This window comes from Quercus suber, unplaced genomic scaffold (assembly GCF_002906115.3).
Source record: "Quercus suber isolate HL8 unplaced genomic scaffold, Cork oak 2.0 scaffold_408, whole genome shotgun sequence".
Taxonomy (NCBI): domain Eukaryota; kingdom Viridiplantae; phylum Streptophyta; class Magnoliopsida; order Fagales; family Fagaceae; genus Quercus; species Quercus suber.
The window spans coordinates 489,410-505,434 of NW_027069859.1; the positions used below are offsets into that span (position 1 = coordinate 489,410).

At 35.5% G+C, this 16,025-nt stretch overlaps 1 protein-coding gene across 1 annotated transcript; it reads left to right on the top strand.

The window, feature by feature from the left end:
• The first annotated feature begins 9,613 nt into the window (after positions 1–9,613).
• LOC112033545 (26S proteasome regulatory subunit 7) lies at positions 9,614–14,934 on the top strand. The gene is made up of 10 exons (XM_024066320.2): positions 9,614–9,863; positions 10,464–10,545; positions 10,968–11,059; positions 11,147–11,224; positions 11,685–11,746; positions 13,127–13,271; positions 13,434–13,652; positions 13,755–13,936; positions 14,117–14,292; positions 14,462–14,934. The coding sequence occupies exons 1-10, from the start codon at positions 9,777–9,779 to the stop codon at positions 14,617–14,619; spliced, it is 1,281 nt and encodes a 426-aa protein (XP_023922088.1). The 5' UTR covers positions 9,614–9,776; the 3' UTR covers positions 14,620–14,934.
• The last annotated feature ends 1,091 nt before the right edge of the window (positions 14,935–16,025 follow it).

Sequence of the window (16,025 nt, forward strand, 5' to 3'; positions counted from 1 at the left end):
AATTCACGTCTTTGACCATTGGCTTATAATCTAGCAATGTCTTCGTTGTTTGGATATATGTCATCAGCAAGGTACTATCCCATTGTATACTCATTACCATTGATTGAGTACTTAACTACAAGAGCACGTCTGTTCGAGCTCAGAAAATATAGGAGACCGTTCTAATACATTAATGTCATTATTTGACCTAGGTAACCCAAAAAATGCATTTCATATCCAAAGATCATATGATGCCACTGCTTCCAAAATAATGGTTGGCTCACGAATATAACCACAATATTGACCTTTTCATGTAGCTGGACAATTTTTCCATTTTTAATGCATGCAATCAATGCTCCCTAGCATCCCTAGAAATTCACATCTTTGACCATTGGCTTATAATCTAGCAATGTCTTCATTGTTTGGAGACCTCAAGTATTCTGTATTCCTTGGAGAAAATATCAACCACCGCTGCAACAAATTTTTAGACTTTTTATTACAGTGGTTTCTCCAATCTGCACATATTCATCCATAAAATCAGCTGTAACTCCATATGCAAGTATTTTAAGTGCAGCTGTCATCTTTTGAAGAGAAGATAAACCAAGTCTTCGGGCATTATCTCTTTTTTGGATAAAGTAAGGTTCATAAGTTTCTACCTTAGATTTAATACGAAAAAAAAAGAGAATGACTCATCCAAAATATCCTCCGAAATAAAGTGAGATATAATCTTTTATGGTCTGCCAAATGATTCGTTTGATATATCGATGATGTTTACGTTGTGATGTTGAACCCTTAAGAACTTGCCTCATTATCTCATCCTCATCTGAGTCATCAAAAAGCAATTTGCGAAAAAGAGAGCGACCCATAGAGACAACCTTGAAGACAACACTGTTAGAAAATTATCACTATAGATGAAAGGAACATAAGCAAAACAGATTACGTAATACATGTTTAGGGGGCAAAGAAACAAGTTACTGTATAAAATATGAGACAACCTTCAAGACAACATTGTGAGGAAATTATCCCCATAGATGAAATGAACATAAGCAAAATAAGTTCGCAACAAGACAGTGTAAAAGATATGATATCAAACATAAAAAGATACATAAGTTTTTCATATAAGCTAAAATGTTGTGATTACATAAGTGGCATAAGATAACAAAATAACAAATTATTGTCACGTTCTACTACCAAATTAAAGTTGGAACAATATATCATCTATATGTTCCAAACCAAAGCCCAAAATAAACTACTATCAAAATAAGGTCGGAACAAAATATCATCTACATATGCCAAACCCCAACCTTAAAATAAGTTACTACCAAAATAAGGTACGACCAAGACATCATCTCCATGTGTCAAACCCAACTATTTACTCTAATTTTTGTCTTGCAAGGATTTGATCCTTGAGATTTTCAAAATAAAGTCTTTCTTTTTCAACCATGCCACTTGTATCCTTCGTCATTATTCTTTCCTCCTCTTTAATAGTTTCAAGACAAAGCATTTCTTTTTCCATATTAGCTCTTTGTGCATCCACTCGAACCCTCTCCGCTTTAATACAAAGAGCTTCCTTGTCTTGTTCAAGTGATTCTTGAAGATTGTGCAATTTGTTCACCAAATATTCCCTAAATTCATTGTCACCATCTTTTCTCTTTCGCTTAGCCTTTTCGACTTTTTTGCCAATTGGTCTCTCTAGCACCATTGTGTTAGCCAAGTAGTCGAGATATTATCTTTTATGGCCTGCCCAATGATTATGTTGGATATATCTCCGACATTTACATTGTGATGTTGCACCCTTAAGAACTTGCCTCATTATCTCATCTTCATCTGAGTCATCAAAAAGCAATTTGCGAAGAAGAGAGCGACCCATAGAGACAACCTTAAAGACAACATTGTTTGGAAATTGTCACTATAGATGAAAGGAACATAAGCAAAATAGATTATGTAATATATGTTTAGGGGGCGAAGAAACAAGTTACTGTATAAAATATGAGACAACCTTCAAGACAACATTGTGAAGAAATTATCCCCATAGATGAAATGAACATATGCAAAATAAGATGAAATGAACATAAGCAAAATAAGTTCGCAACAAGACAAAGTGTAGAAGATATGATATCAAACATAGAAAATACATAAGTTTTTCATATAAGCTAAAATGTTGTGATTACATAAGTGGCATAAGATAACAAAATAACAAATTATTGTCATGTTCTACTGCCAAATTAAAGCTGGAACAATACATCATCTATATGTTCCAAACCAAAGCCTAAAATAAGCCACTACCAAAATAAGGTTGGAACAAAATATCATCTACACATGCCAAATCCCAACCCTAAAATAAGTTACTACCAAAATAAGATACGACCAAGACATCATCTCCATGTGTCAAACCCAACTGTTTACTCTAATTTTTGTCTTGCAAGGATTTGATCCTCGAGATTTTCAAAATAAAGTATTTCTTTTTCAAACATGCCACTTGTATCCTTCACCATTATTCTTTCATCCTCTTTAATAGTTTCAAGACGAAGCCTTTCCTTTTCCATATCAGCTCTTTGTGCATCCACTCGAACCCTCTCCGCTTTGATATAAAGAGCCTCTTTGTCTTGTTCATGTGATTCTTGAATATAGTGCAATTTCTTTGCCAAATATTCCCTAAATTCATTGTTACCATCTTTCCTCTTTCGCTTAGCCTTTTCGTCTTTTCTACCAATTGGTCTCTTTAGCACCATTGTGTCATCATCATTACTACCAACTTAATCAATTGAACTCAGCATTTGAGGTAACCCTTTTGATCTTTCCTTAGGCACACTCCACTTTGGTTGGTTCTTCAACACAACCCAACAATGTTCAAATAGGGAAACTGATTTTTTTTTTTTTTTTTTTTTTTTTTTTTTGATGATGCTTTATATAGAGTCTTCGCTTCATCCAACTAATTTTTTTTTTAAAAATAAACTAACTAGTATCTTCAAACAATTTGGAAATTAATATTGTGACACCATTGTAATATAATTTATACCTTCATTTGGTCAGTCGCATCACTTTGATTTCGGGCTTCAACTTTAGCCATGAGCCTAGCAAATTTACTTATCTCCCTATTAATTGTTCCCCATCGACTTGCTAGGGAGGAAGCAGAATGTGTGGTTCCATAGGTATTGTTCTCACAAAAGTATTGCCAAACTTTCTGCCAAAAAGTCTCTTGCTTTTGGTCAATACCATGCACGACATCCATGCTAATGTTAAGCCATGCAGAGATAAGGAGGTTGTCCTCGTCTACACTAAAGTTGCCACCACGTTTTGTTGTCTTAGAGGTGACAACTTCAACTTCTGGTAAAGAATCTTGGATGGGCGTTGAAGTTTTAAGGCCCACTTACAAATGGTGCCACGAAATTGGAATTCCCTTGTAAGATATTAGCACATAGTGACATGTCTTATTGTGTATCCATCCTTTTTAAATAGGTAACGTAAAAGAGTTAGTATATGAAGTCAATTAGTATATGAAACCAGTAAAACAATAGCAAACCAGGTATGGGAGACAGCAATTCGTATGATTGAAGATTTTAAAAATACTAACAGCCTAAGCAGGGGAGTGGTTGGCCATGTTATTGCTGGTATGAAAGGAAATGCTGTCCTTATATAAATTTTAAGATGGTCCCCAAAACTAAGAAGGTAGCTATCAGGACAGGGAAGAAGGTAGGTGCTTTAATTGATAACAACATCATACTAATGTTCAATGGTTTATAAAAGTATAAAGAGAAGGGACAAGAATGGTATCTTCATTAAATAATCATGGTGGTCTAATTAGTAAAATGGGTCAACTGATTACTTAACTATTAAGTTGCAAGCTGAAACCATAGAGTTTTTGACATAAACTAGTTATCAGAATATGCAAGCATTCCAAGAAGCTAGCTAGACAAGGTCAAGGGAAAGAAACTGTATGATTCTTTAAAAGACCAAACAACAAAGATATTCATTTCTCATAAGGCTTTTCTAAAAATTTGAGAAATGGAAATCACATCATGCTCTAAACTAGATTATAGAAGAAATTCTGAATGAATCTTATTGTTGCTTACTATAAATCAGACTTGCATGACAAGATCATACTCTACCTTTGAGTTATATCACTTATCCCTTCACCCCAACCCCCACCCACCCCCCCCAAAAAAAAAAAATCGAAAAACAGCACTAAGGAATCCTAAATTCAACAGGTTGAGAAACTCAAAGCTACTATTCCACTATTCTTGAACATTGTCCATCCTATAGAAACTTTGATGTTTCTTTTTACTTGGCATTAAAATTTCATTGCCATATGCTAGGAATAAAACTTCTGGAAGCAAAAAGGGTATATACATTTCTTGGTTTGCAATATCAAACTGACGATCAAGTATAGGCAACAGGTAGAAATATGGTTTCTTCACCAAAAAATTATATTAAAACAATACCAAATAACTCAACTGCTTGGTAAAATATTAATAAGTTATGCAGCTGGAAACCATTGGGGTGCTAATAGATGCGAGCATATCAGAAGAATGAAAAATCTAGTAAACTACCAAGACTTTTTAAACAATACTGATTACAATGTGTCAACAACAAACTGGCAGCCTATATCCATGGACTAGACATTCAAACACAGTGTATAATATATTTTAAATATATATTAAATATGGGTGGGTCGGGTCGGGTTTGGTGGGTTTGTAATTTTATGACCCACACCTAACCCGACCCACTATAAAAAAAAAATTTGTGACTCAACCCAACCCACCAAGCCTTAAAAACCGACCCAACCCGATGGGTCGGGTTTGGCGGGTCGGTGGGTTTTCTACACACCCCTAATAATCAGAACTCTTCTAGCAGGAAATATAAAAAATAGAAGTAAAATAAAAAGAAGAAGAAGGCATAATCAGAATTCATGCTATCTAACTCAAAATGCTATAGAATATTTCATAAGAAAAATTCTTCCTCCAATTATAAACCAAGATACAATGACAGAAAAATCAGCGAAGAAAAGATAAAACACACGCTACAGCAGAGACACCAATTATAAACCAATAATAGTGGCATTCTTGAACAAATAATGAATAGATATAGGAATTTTTGTTAAAGCCAAACGCTACAACAGAGACGCCAATGTAAGTAAAACTATAAAAAAAGTGCGTGTACTAGACCAACTCCTTGCTCAAATATAAACTGATATGAAAAATCAATCTAACATGTTTATTATTCTAGAAATTTCTTTGAACCTTTTAAGTGATGCAACTTGTATAGCCATGAAACTTACTGGAAATTGAAATTGAACCTGAGCAAACTTTCTGAAGCGTCCAATCCGGTGACAGAGAGCGACAACCCACGGCGATGAAGTTGAGAAAATTATCCCAGCTGACCCAAATGGTGAGAGACAGTTACATCACCGAGAGGACACAAAACCCCCAACACCGACGGAGCTTCGGTTTGAGATTTTGCAGATGAAACCTTTTTAGCCAAACCCAAAAACCCTTGAATCTTCGGTTTGAAGAGAGAGCGATAGGGTGATAGAGTGAAGAGTTAAATGGGTATAGGGACAATGGTTAGAGTGCTGGGTTGAGTGGCATGGGGAGAGAAGGAGTAATCGGCACAGCCATGGGAGCTAACGAGAGAAGCTTGGTGAGATGAGGTATGGCGGGAGAGAGAGAGAGGATGAGAGACTTTGAAGAGAGAGAAAAAAAGACTGATATTTGTTAATAAAATATTAATATTTTCGTTTATGATGTTGCTACAGTAGGCTCGTAAATTTACGATAAATTGTTTTGCAATTAGAAGACCGGGGAACGTGAACCAAACTGAGATAGAAAATTCAATTAGGTCTCCACTTTGTGAAAAACTTCTGTATGTTTCGGGTGCATGTTTCTTCATCCACACTTGTGGGGTGTATCCTCAAGCGAAAAACCTCTGTATGTTTCAAGTGTATGTCTCTTCACCCTCATGTGAGGGTGAAGAAACTTACACCCGAAACATACAATACCATCTCCCACTTTGCACAGTCAAGTACACTAACTATGTACTTTTTTCTTTTCTTTTTTCCTTTTGGCACATTAAGTGGCACTTTTCCTACTTGTGGTCTGATCCGTTAACAAGACATTGCCCACCTATGGTCTTGCCGTTACTCTAATACCATTTAACTTAAAAATACAACAAAAATTGAATCAAAACACCAAACTTAGAGGAACAAACCTGCCTTACAATGAACACCCTCTCTCTTCAATTTTGGTCCACTCCATTAAGATCAACACGTGAAATTCCCATCATCAAGTTCAATTGCCATTCCGATAAAAAATGTGAAGGATTTTGAAGATTTTCTCCCTTGAGTTAAACCATAGGTACGTTCTTAAATCTTAGGGCTCTTAATATTTTTTGAAATTGTAGAAATTTCTGCTAGATTATGAGAATGAAGATCAAGACTGACATGATATTTTTATGGTAAGTTACATATAGGATCTTAGTAATAACCAAATTCCACTTTGATGAGTTGTTTGGACATGAAATTTTTTTAATCATTTTGATGGAAATTTTATTCTCAAATTACATTTTGCAATAAATATTGTATATTTTATCAATCTCTCTGTTTATCTTCAACATTTATTTTGTATTGGAATTATTTATGTTATAGGTATGGAAGGCCCAGATATGGGTATTGCACCGTGGGGCATGTCCAAGGACATCAGATAGCCGAGGATAGGTAAATGCTAATGAAGACATACAGGTTAATGGGTTGTGGAAGAAGTTTGGTCATAAAGAGCTAAAAATGTCATCCAAAGAGGGGTACCTCATCGGCTAAGCAAAGTAGAGTTCAAAGGTTCGATTCTTCATCAAGAACAAGGCAACAGACAATCGTGCTGGCAAGGATAAACATTAGATAGGGATAAGACAAAAGAGAGTTGTGAAATATCTGAGAAGAAAGCTACTACCACCTCATTGAATGCCTTGCAGCTAACCTCTTAGCCGCATAAATGTGCAGATAATACTTGAACAGTAATACTCAGCCTTACAACTACCCAAAAGAGACTTCAGGAAGGTGTTAATGGGATAAGTATCAAAGCCAGCAATCTGATCTATAGTAGAGGGCTGAGATGAAGGAAAGAAGGGGAATATGAAGGAGAAAAACTCCATTACAAAGGGGATCATCAGAAAATCTAAGGAAAAATCACTGTAGATTCAAGAACTGTAATTTTGTATAAGTTTAAAAGAGATATATAAGAACAAACCATCCTCAGACTTCGTCGAGGAGGACTTTTCTTGAATAAAATTGTTGTTCTATTCTTTCTAATAATAGCTAGCTAACTGTGATTACTATCCACTTAACTCATTGAAAGTTCATCTTTAAGCCCATTCTCTAACAAATTCATTGTTTTGGGCTCTTTGGGCCATTGTTCTCCATTTGGGCTTTAGGAGCTAACCGTGCCCTTACATATGTTATTTCATTTTTAAGTTTTTTATTTATTTAATTTTTTTTATTTTTTATGTTGGAATTATTTATGTTTTTAGTGTAGATAGGAATTGAACCTCAGATCTCTTATAGAACCATTAGAGACTTTACCAGAGACCTATTTTGATTTATTTAGTAATAATTGAAACCTATTTTGATTTATTTATGAAATTTATTGTAGCTTTACTATACTGGCACATTCAAAACCAAACCATAATATTTTATGGCTTTCCCTAGGTAAGTATTTTTCAAACTTGGCCATACCCAAAGAAAACTTCTTTCACACTTTTTGCAAAAACATGACTCTCACCTACTCTCATCAAGACCAATTTTTCGCACACCACCCACTACTACAACCAAATAAAGAAAGCTCTTAATAGTGGCCTTTCCATCAAGAAGAGGTTTGGAACCCTGAGTACAGTGTTCTGGGTGTAGCAGAAAAAGAAGTTGTACACGAAATGGTGCTCAAACGAAAATGCTCTTTCTCGGCCATTGGATCAGCAAGGGTGTGATTCAGATGGATCAAGGGAAGATCAGGTTTGTTGTGGACTGCAGTGCTCAAGAAGAGTAGAACCACCCGCTACTACAACCAAATAAAGAAAGCTCTTAACCTTTCTCAGGAGTTCGTGTGTCTCATCCTGTACAATACTATGTGAGTCTTTGAAATATTGGAGAAAACTATAGCTTACTATGCCTCTATGGCTTACTATATATATATATATATAGAATTATGAAGATGTTCTAGTATTTGTAACAATGCTTGTTGCTGTGTGGTTCTGGAAATTTACTTGATGTGTGGAATGGTTGGCGGGTTTAATATGTACTCAGATTGACTTTTATATGCCTGAGTTTTCTTGAGGCAATTTTAAGGTATTGCCTAGTACCTAGGCCTAAACCGGTGCCCTAGGCCCTTAGGCCTAGCCAATTTGGAAAATATTTGTTGTAAAAAAAATGGTATTTTGTGCGTTTTTATTTGCTTGATTAATGCCCAGGTTTTACATGCTATTGATGTTTAACAGATGGTAAAAAATGGTATTTTGTGTTTTTTTATTTGTTTGCTATTGTGTCTAGGTTTTACTTTGTATTTTTTTTTTTTTGTTCCTGAATGTCAATATGTGGGTTTTGGGAAGTATAAATTTGGACTGATATTGCTTCAAGCAGAGCTTGAAACCTATTATAAAAGAAATAAAGTAAAAAAGAGGCCCAATCTATTATGACAAGATTCAAAAACTTTTAAATCCTTGTAATTTAGAATGCCCAATAATTTTGGTCAAAAAAGCCCAAAAAATTAAATCCATGAAAATCTACAAATTTGGCCCAATATGTGGTCCAAATCTGCCAAACCATTGAATTCGACCTGTCCCAACCAATGACCTGACTCGATGGGTTTGACCTGTATTTCAATTAAGTGCAAATCAATTTTCCAATGACCCAATTCAATCGGGTCGAGTGTAGGTTAGGCCCAAACCTGAGCCAACCGTGAACAGCCCTTGCCTTAATGCTATATCATTAATCTTTCGCTTAAATATTATTTGTATTTTTTTTTTTGTTAATAGGCATGATATTAAACAACAAAAGAAGCTATAAACTGGCCACTAACATTACAAACCATTACTATCAAATACAAGTAACATATCTAATTCATTATTTGTACTTCCTTGTCAAACTCAATGCTATTCTTTTAAAATATTATTTTATTCACTATTTTATATTTATTTTTATTTATCTCCCTGCCACTAATTTTTTCATCATCTCTGTTCGGTGTTGTTCCTCTCAACCCAAATCAACTTTTACCTCTTAACTTTTTTTTTTCTTCCTCAGTTTCCGTTCCTTTCAATAAATCTTTTGTTCCCCCTTCTCTTTCACTCAGATACAGATCAAACCCTAATACAACCCTAAAATCAACATCAACAAAAGTTAAACTAAGCCAAACAACCCAGATTAACTCCTCCACCTCACTTCCAATTTATAAATAAATGACAGCCCAACGGCAGAGGACGAAAACCATCTCGCTAATTCAAACAGAACAGCAAAAGTAAGAGGTGAGCTTTGTTGTTCTGTGGTTAATATGATTTTCAGCTAGTTTAGCATTTGGAAGGCCCATTATTCTTAGGCCCAGGCCAGAGAGAGTTTTGTGATAATAATAAAAATATTACATTAATACCCCTCTGTCAATACAACACCGCTTTGGCCTTTCGCTTTTGCTTTTGCTTTTGCTTTTGGTTTGCTTGAGCAAGGAGTCAAGGAGTGAGGAAGAGGAGAAGAAGAAGTATTCTATTCAGGAGAGTCACAAACACAAACGCAAATCATCAATCAATCAAAATCAAAATCAAAATCAATGGCAGGGGAGGCCGAGCTCGATATTAAGGACGAGAAGAACCCTCGCCCTCTCGATGAGGACGATATTGCTCTGCTCAAGACTTATGTAATTTCTCCTCCTCCTTCTCCTTCTTCTTATAAACCCTAATTTAACTTATTATTATTATTGTGGATCTCAACTTTTATTCTCAGCTCTTCGCGATTACTAATTCCCATGATTTTTGCTGTGTTTTTCATCTTCAAGATTGGATTTTTATTTTTATTATTATTTATTTCCTTCTTACCACAACCAGCTATAACTATAACTAAATCATGCTTATTTATTTATTTATTTGGGGATTTATTTTTCCTACATTTTGCTTTACGCTCGCAAACCAAACGATGCCGTTTAGTTTAGTGCACTGAGAAATCTCCATTTCAACAAAGAGATTTTGCTTTCTCTCTCTCTTTCTTTCTGTCTCACTATGATTATGGGGTTTAGTTTAGTTTGCCTCAAACTCAAACTAACCTTCTGTGTTTTAACAGGAATTGGTTGTTTGTGATTGGTTACATACATGCAATTTCTCTCTGTCAGACTACTTTTAATTACTATTAATCAATCAAATTACCCCCTTCCCTTCTCTTGCTTTATATTTTTCTCCGCCTTCTGTGAGAATGAGATACAAATATTTTAATATTCTTTATGCTTTTTTCTTTCTTTTTGCAGGGTTTGGGTCCCTATTCTAATAGTATCAAGAAAGTAGAGAAGGAAATTAAGGAAATGGCTAAGAAGGTCAATGATTTGTGTGGTATGCATTCCTTTCTTTTTTTTTGTGAAACCTTACCTTCTTCTCAAATGCTTGCTTTTAACTTAGCTTCTAAAGAATTTACTGTTTAAGCTTTAAGGTGGCATTGGCATGCATCATTCTAATTACACATTTCTAATAAACACTTCGGTTTGATAACACTCCGATAACTCTATGTCAACAAATTTACATGTTTTCTGTGTTTAATTGTTAATTTCTTCCATAACATTGAATTCTTGCCAATTTTCAGAATGTGTTACTCATTCTGTTTTTCATGTATTGTTTGTGTGTTACAACTTGGTCTATCTGTTTCTTCTTTGTTGTTGGCTTGTTTCTGTTCAATGTCTTTACTGCATGGCCTGGCTGTTCTGTTTTAAAAAATTTGAATACTTGAAATCATAATGTTGATCTGCACCATTTTATAGGTATTAAGGAGTCTGACACTGGCTTAGCTGCACCAAGCCAGTGGGATCTGGTATCTGATAAGCAAATGATGCAAGAGGAGCAGCCTCTGCAGGTCTGTATTTTGCTTAAGGTTTTGTTTGGAAATAAAGTTTAGTGTTTGTATATAAATTGAGAAGCCTTCACTGCCTTATCAAATCAGGTGGCAAGATGTACAAAGATCATTAATCCAAACACTGAAGATGCCAAATATGTAATAAATGTTAAGCAAATTGCAAAGGTATACATCTTTTTGGCCTTTCACTTTATGTGTGGTACATATTTTCGGGTTTGAAATATGAAATTTTTCCGCACACACAAGAAATAAGTCTGTCATTTTCCAGTTCTTTACTTTTATTTTCATTAGTTGAAGTCTTTTATAAGCTTAAGTTTACCAAGATTTTGTATTGGTGACTTCTCTTTTTTTTAGTTGAAATATTAGAAATTGTTTTTTGTTTTTTTTTTTTTTTTTTAATTTTTTAAATTAATAATGATTAGTTAATCTTTCATCATATCTGTCCTTTTTAAATTACCTTCAGTATCTTATATTTTATGCCCGGCAAACATGCTACAACAGGTTTTTAAATGGATAGTTTCTTTGGCATTTTACTTTGAACATTCAGAGATAGAATCTTTAAGTCACTCATATATTCATTCTTGTAACATTGGGATCTGATATAATTCTACATTCTCAACTGCAGTTTGTTGTTGGGTTGGGTGACAAAGTTTCCCCAACTGACATAGAAGAAGGCATGCGTGTGGGGTAGGTTTCTCATTTTTACCTTCTCAGATTTTGCTAAAACACATTTGTATTGTGCAAGTCTTTAATGCTGTCTCTTTCCCCACTCCCCCATTGTGACTATTGCAAAATATATTTAATTCTCTTGAGATATATATATATATATATATGAACACATATATATTCTTATTTACATTCTTGCAAGTCTCAACATAAATTGTGTGGAGTTTGTTGCCAAGGGGAGGTCATTTAGAATAGTCTCTTCAAAGGTTTTTAGAGACCAAATGTTAGTACCATATGTGAGATTGGATTAAAAGGAAGGAGGAGAGATTGATTTGAGCTTGAAAAGTATGAATCTTGGAGCGGTTTAAATAATTACAGGATTAGCAGCATGAGTTTGTTGGGTTTTGGGATGCCTAGTGCTAGAATTTTATTAGATCTAGTCTTAGCTGGAATTTGATGGAAATATGCTAGATGAGTCAAATAAAAAAGGAACAATAAAACCTAAGCATTAAATGAAGGGTTTGCTTATAATTATAGTTAAAGTTAAAATGGAGGGAGAACCCAATTTGAGGCTAAGGTGAACTTTCACTTGCACCTGCTCTGACTTGGTGAAGGATTGGATCCCAAAAGCATCAAAGAAAGCTTCATAACTCTAATTTAGCAAAATGTATTCTCTATAGAATAGAAAATATTACATCCATATAAATATAGGGCTAATACCTAGTCCTAGTACAACTTAATGGGCTTGACTTTTAAACCCAAACTGAATAACTAATAAAAAGTTAAAAAACCACAGCACAAAGGGTAGTTTCATTGGTTGGAGACCAAGCTTCACGAAGTAGAGGTCACTAGTTTGAGTCTCTCCTCCCATCTCTGCTTGGGGCCAAAATGTACTTCTGTTAAGAAAAAGAAAAGAAAAAATAATAATAACACAAATAAATGCCCTTGGATAGAAGAAACTAGAAAGTCTCCCTCCCTTTTACTAAAGCGTGGAGATCTGAGTCCGAAATAAGATCTTATGGACCAAATATAGTCCACTCCAGAATTCTAAAAATCACACAAATACCCCCAACTTCTAAAATTAACAAACTCAATTAAATTAAATTTCCTCCTTGCTGCCTGCATCAATATATAAGAACAGTAAAAACACTTTCAGATTGGTGTGTGTTGTGGGAATTCCCGAAACCAGAAGCACATCTAGTTTCATCAGGAAAGAGAGGGCTAGATCAAAGAGGTGCTAGTGGTATTCTTACCTAGGAACTAGAGCAGACGCAAAGAAATGGCTTGTTAATGTGGCTTTCCTTTATTGTTGATCCTTAACGGAATGTGTGTGTGTGTATTAAAGAAGCAGAGCTTGTACTCCTTTTTATTTTTGGATTGATCTTCAGCCTGTCTTTGCAGAGTTGATCGCAATAAATATCAGATCCAGATTCCCTTGCCACCTAAAATCGATCCGAGTGTGACCATGATGACAGTGGAGGAAAAGCCTGATGTGACCTACAATGACGTTGGTGGATGCAAGGAGCAAATTGAAAAGATGCGAGAAGTGCGTATATCAATTTACCATATATTATTTGTCATTCTGATGTATTTTCTTTAATGAGAATGTGGATATACTTTATGCATGAGATAAAGTTTGACTTTGGAGATAGTTATATAACCAGACATGGTTGGCATGTATGCATTGCTGATATAGATTGTTTCCTAGGTTGTTGAGCTGCCAATGCTTCATCCAGAGAAATTTGTTAAGCTTGGAATTGATCCTCCCAAAGGCGTCCTTTGCTATGGTCCTCCAGGAACGGGTAAAACACTTCTAGCTCGAGCAGTGGCAAATAGAACTGATGCTTGTTTCATTCGAGTTATTGGGAGTGAGCTTGTTCAGAAATATGTTGGTGAGGGAGCTCGGATGGTTCGAGAACTATTCCAGGTTATCAATTGTGCATGTTCAGTAGTTTCAAAACTTCTGTTTTTTATTCATATTGTTTTAATTATCCAGTTATCATCTAACTCTTACTGCTGTATGCTGCAGATGGCACGTTCAAAGAAGGCTTGCATTGTATTTTTTGATGAAGTAGATGCCATTGGAGGGGCTCGTTTTGATGATGGTGTAGGTGGGGATAATGAAGTTCAAAGAACAATGCTGGAAATTGTCAATCAACTGGATGGCTTTGATGCTCGTGGAAACATCAAAGTTCTAATGGCTACAAATAGGTTCGTTAAGTTACCTATCATGGCTATATTTCTGCCTGATGTTGGTACATCATTTCTAGGTCTTAAGTCAACCTCATTTTCAATTTTCAAATAGAACTGGAAACTGCTTCTTGGGTATATTTACAATCTTTAACAATGCCAGTGCTAATGTTTTTGGATTTCATTTGCCTCTTTTTTCAGGCCTGACACGCTAGATCCAGCACTTCTACGACCTGGACGATTGGATCGTAAGGTCGAGTTTGGCCTTCCTGATATGGAGAGTCGGACACAAATATTTAAGATCCACACGCGAACGATGAACTGTGAAAGAGATATCCGATTTGAACTTTTGGCTCGGCTTTGCCCAAATTCCACTGGTAAGAACCCTTGTTGATGCCTTGATGGTGAAGGGTTAATTTCAACTTGTCTCCTTCCTTGATGTTTTCCCATAGTCCTCAATGGCCCTGTTGCTTGTTATTTGCTCACTATGCCAGTGGTATGTTAGTACTTAGTGCATTGATTTTCTGACACGAGTTTCTCTCTCAGGTGCCGATATAAGGAGTGTGTGCACAGAAGCTGGCATGTTTGCCATCCGAGCACGGAGAAAGACTGTGACAGAGAAAGACTTCCTCGATGCAGTGAACAAGGTAATCAAGGGATACCAGAAGTTCAGTGCAACACCCAAGTACATGGTCTACAACTGAGTCAGCTGTTTGCTTCACTCCGCTTCACTTCCTAAGAAAAACCTTGAAAGCAGTTATAGGCCTTTCGAATTGGGCATGATATGAGCCATATCCATGTGGTTCTTTCATTTGAACTTGGACTTGCCTCTGCTCGGATTGTAGCATTTATTATTTGGCTGCATAGCTTATAGAATAATTCTATATCTGTGGGTTTTTCCATGTAAACTAGTGAAAGTGTATCAACCATGCTCTGCTATAACATTATTCAGTGATTATTCCTTTGCTGTCATTGTAACTTGCCAGGAATTTGAAAGCTAGTGGTATCTTTCTGTTTTCCTTGTATGCTTCGTTTATTATGCTTAATCTAGATTAGGATTTTTTGAATTTGTCTCTAAGTGGAGACTATCCATTCCGTGTTCAGAATTAATTTTCACGAATCTAATGGTATCCAAAAACTCTCTCCATTGGTCTTGAAGTGGAGAGAATTCACTCCATGGTTAGATTCAGTTTTCCTGTATACATATATATATATATTATATATATATATATATATATTTTTTTTTTTTCTTTTTTTGAGAAAGATTTCAAACTTTATTTGGTCAAGTAAGAAATGATAACTTATTTTAAGTGAGTACCAAGGTTTTTTAGTTGATGTTACATAACCGTCCAAGGTATCTTTGTCTGCCAATGTACAAATGTGTTAAATGAAAGTGTTATCATCTATCTGGTCTATAACCCACAGCCACAAGGAGTCAGTTTTGTGGTTTTCTCTTCTCTTATCTTGTCACGTTTTTAGGCCTTAAAAAATTCTGTATCAGTATTGCCGCCTGAAAACCCAAAACCCAACAAAAACCAAAACTTGTAGAAACAGATTCACAACCGAATCATTTCAATCTGAACCCTAGAATGAAACGTGAGCCCTAAACTAGTGTTGTCCTCCCATCACAGCGATGCAGTCCTCACACAGTGAAGCCTAAGTGACGCTGTCCTCCATCCTCTCACAGCTACTGGTCTCCACTCTCCACAACCATCCTCTAGACTCTAGTCACAAACATCTGGATGTGCACTCACAGTGAAGCGATCCTTGGAGTATCATCTAATCCACAAGTCAAACCACTCCATAAATATTGTTGTGGGACAAATACTCTCTTGGAAGTTTGTTTGATGTTGATAATTGCAGTAAATATTGTTTAAAAAAAAAAAAAACGAACTGATTCAATCATTCTCTATCTACAACATGTCTCGCATGCCTAGTTATGTTGTGAGCTACAAAGTTACTTTATCCATGAATGGTGAGAAAAACCAATACATCTAAAGGTATGGAAGGACTTGGCATCGACAATATAGTTACCAAAAGAGGCAAAGAAGTCATCTTCACTTCTTAAGGCTTTGATGACCACTTCCAAGTCTCCCTTAAGAATAATGGA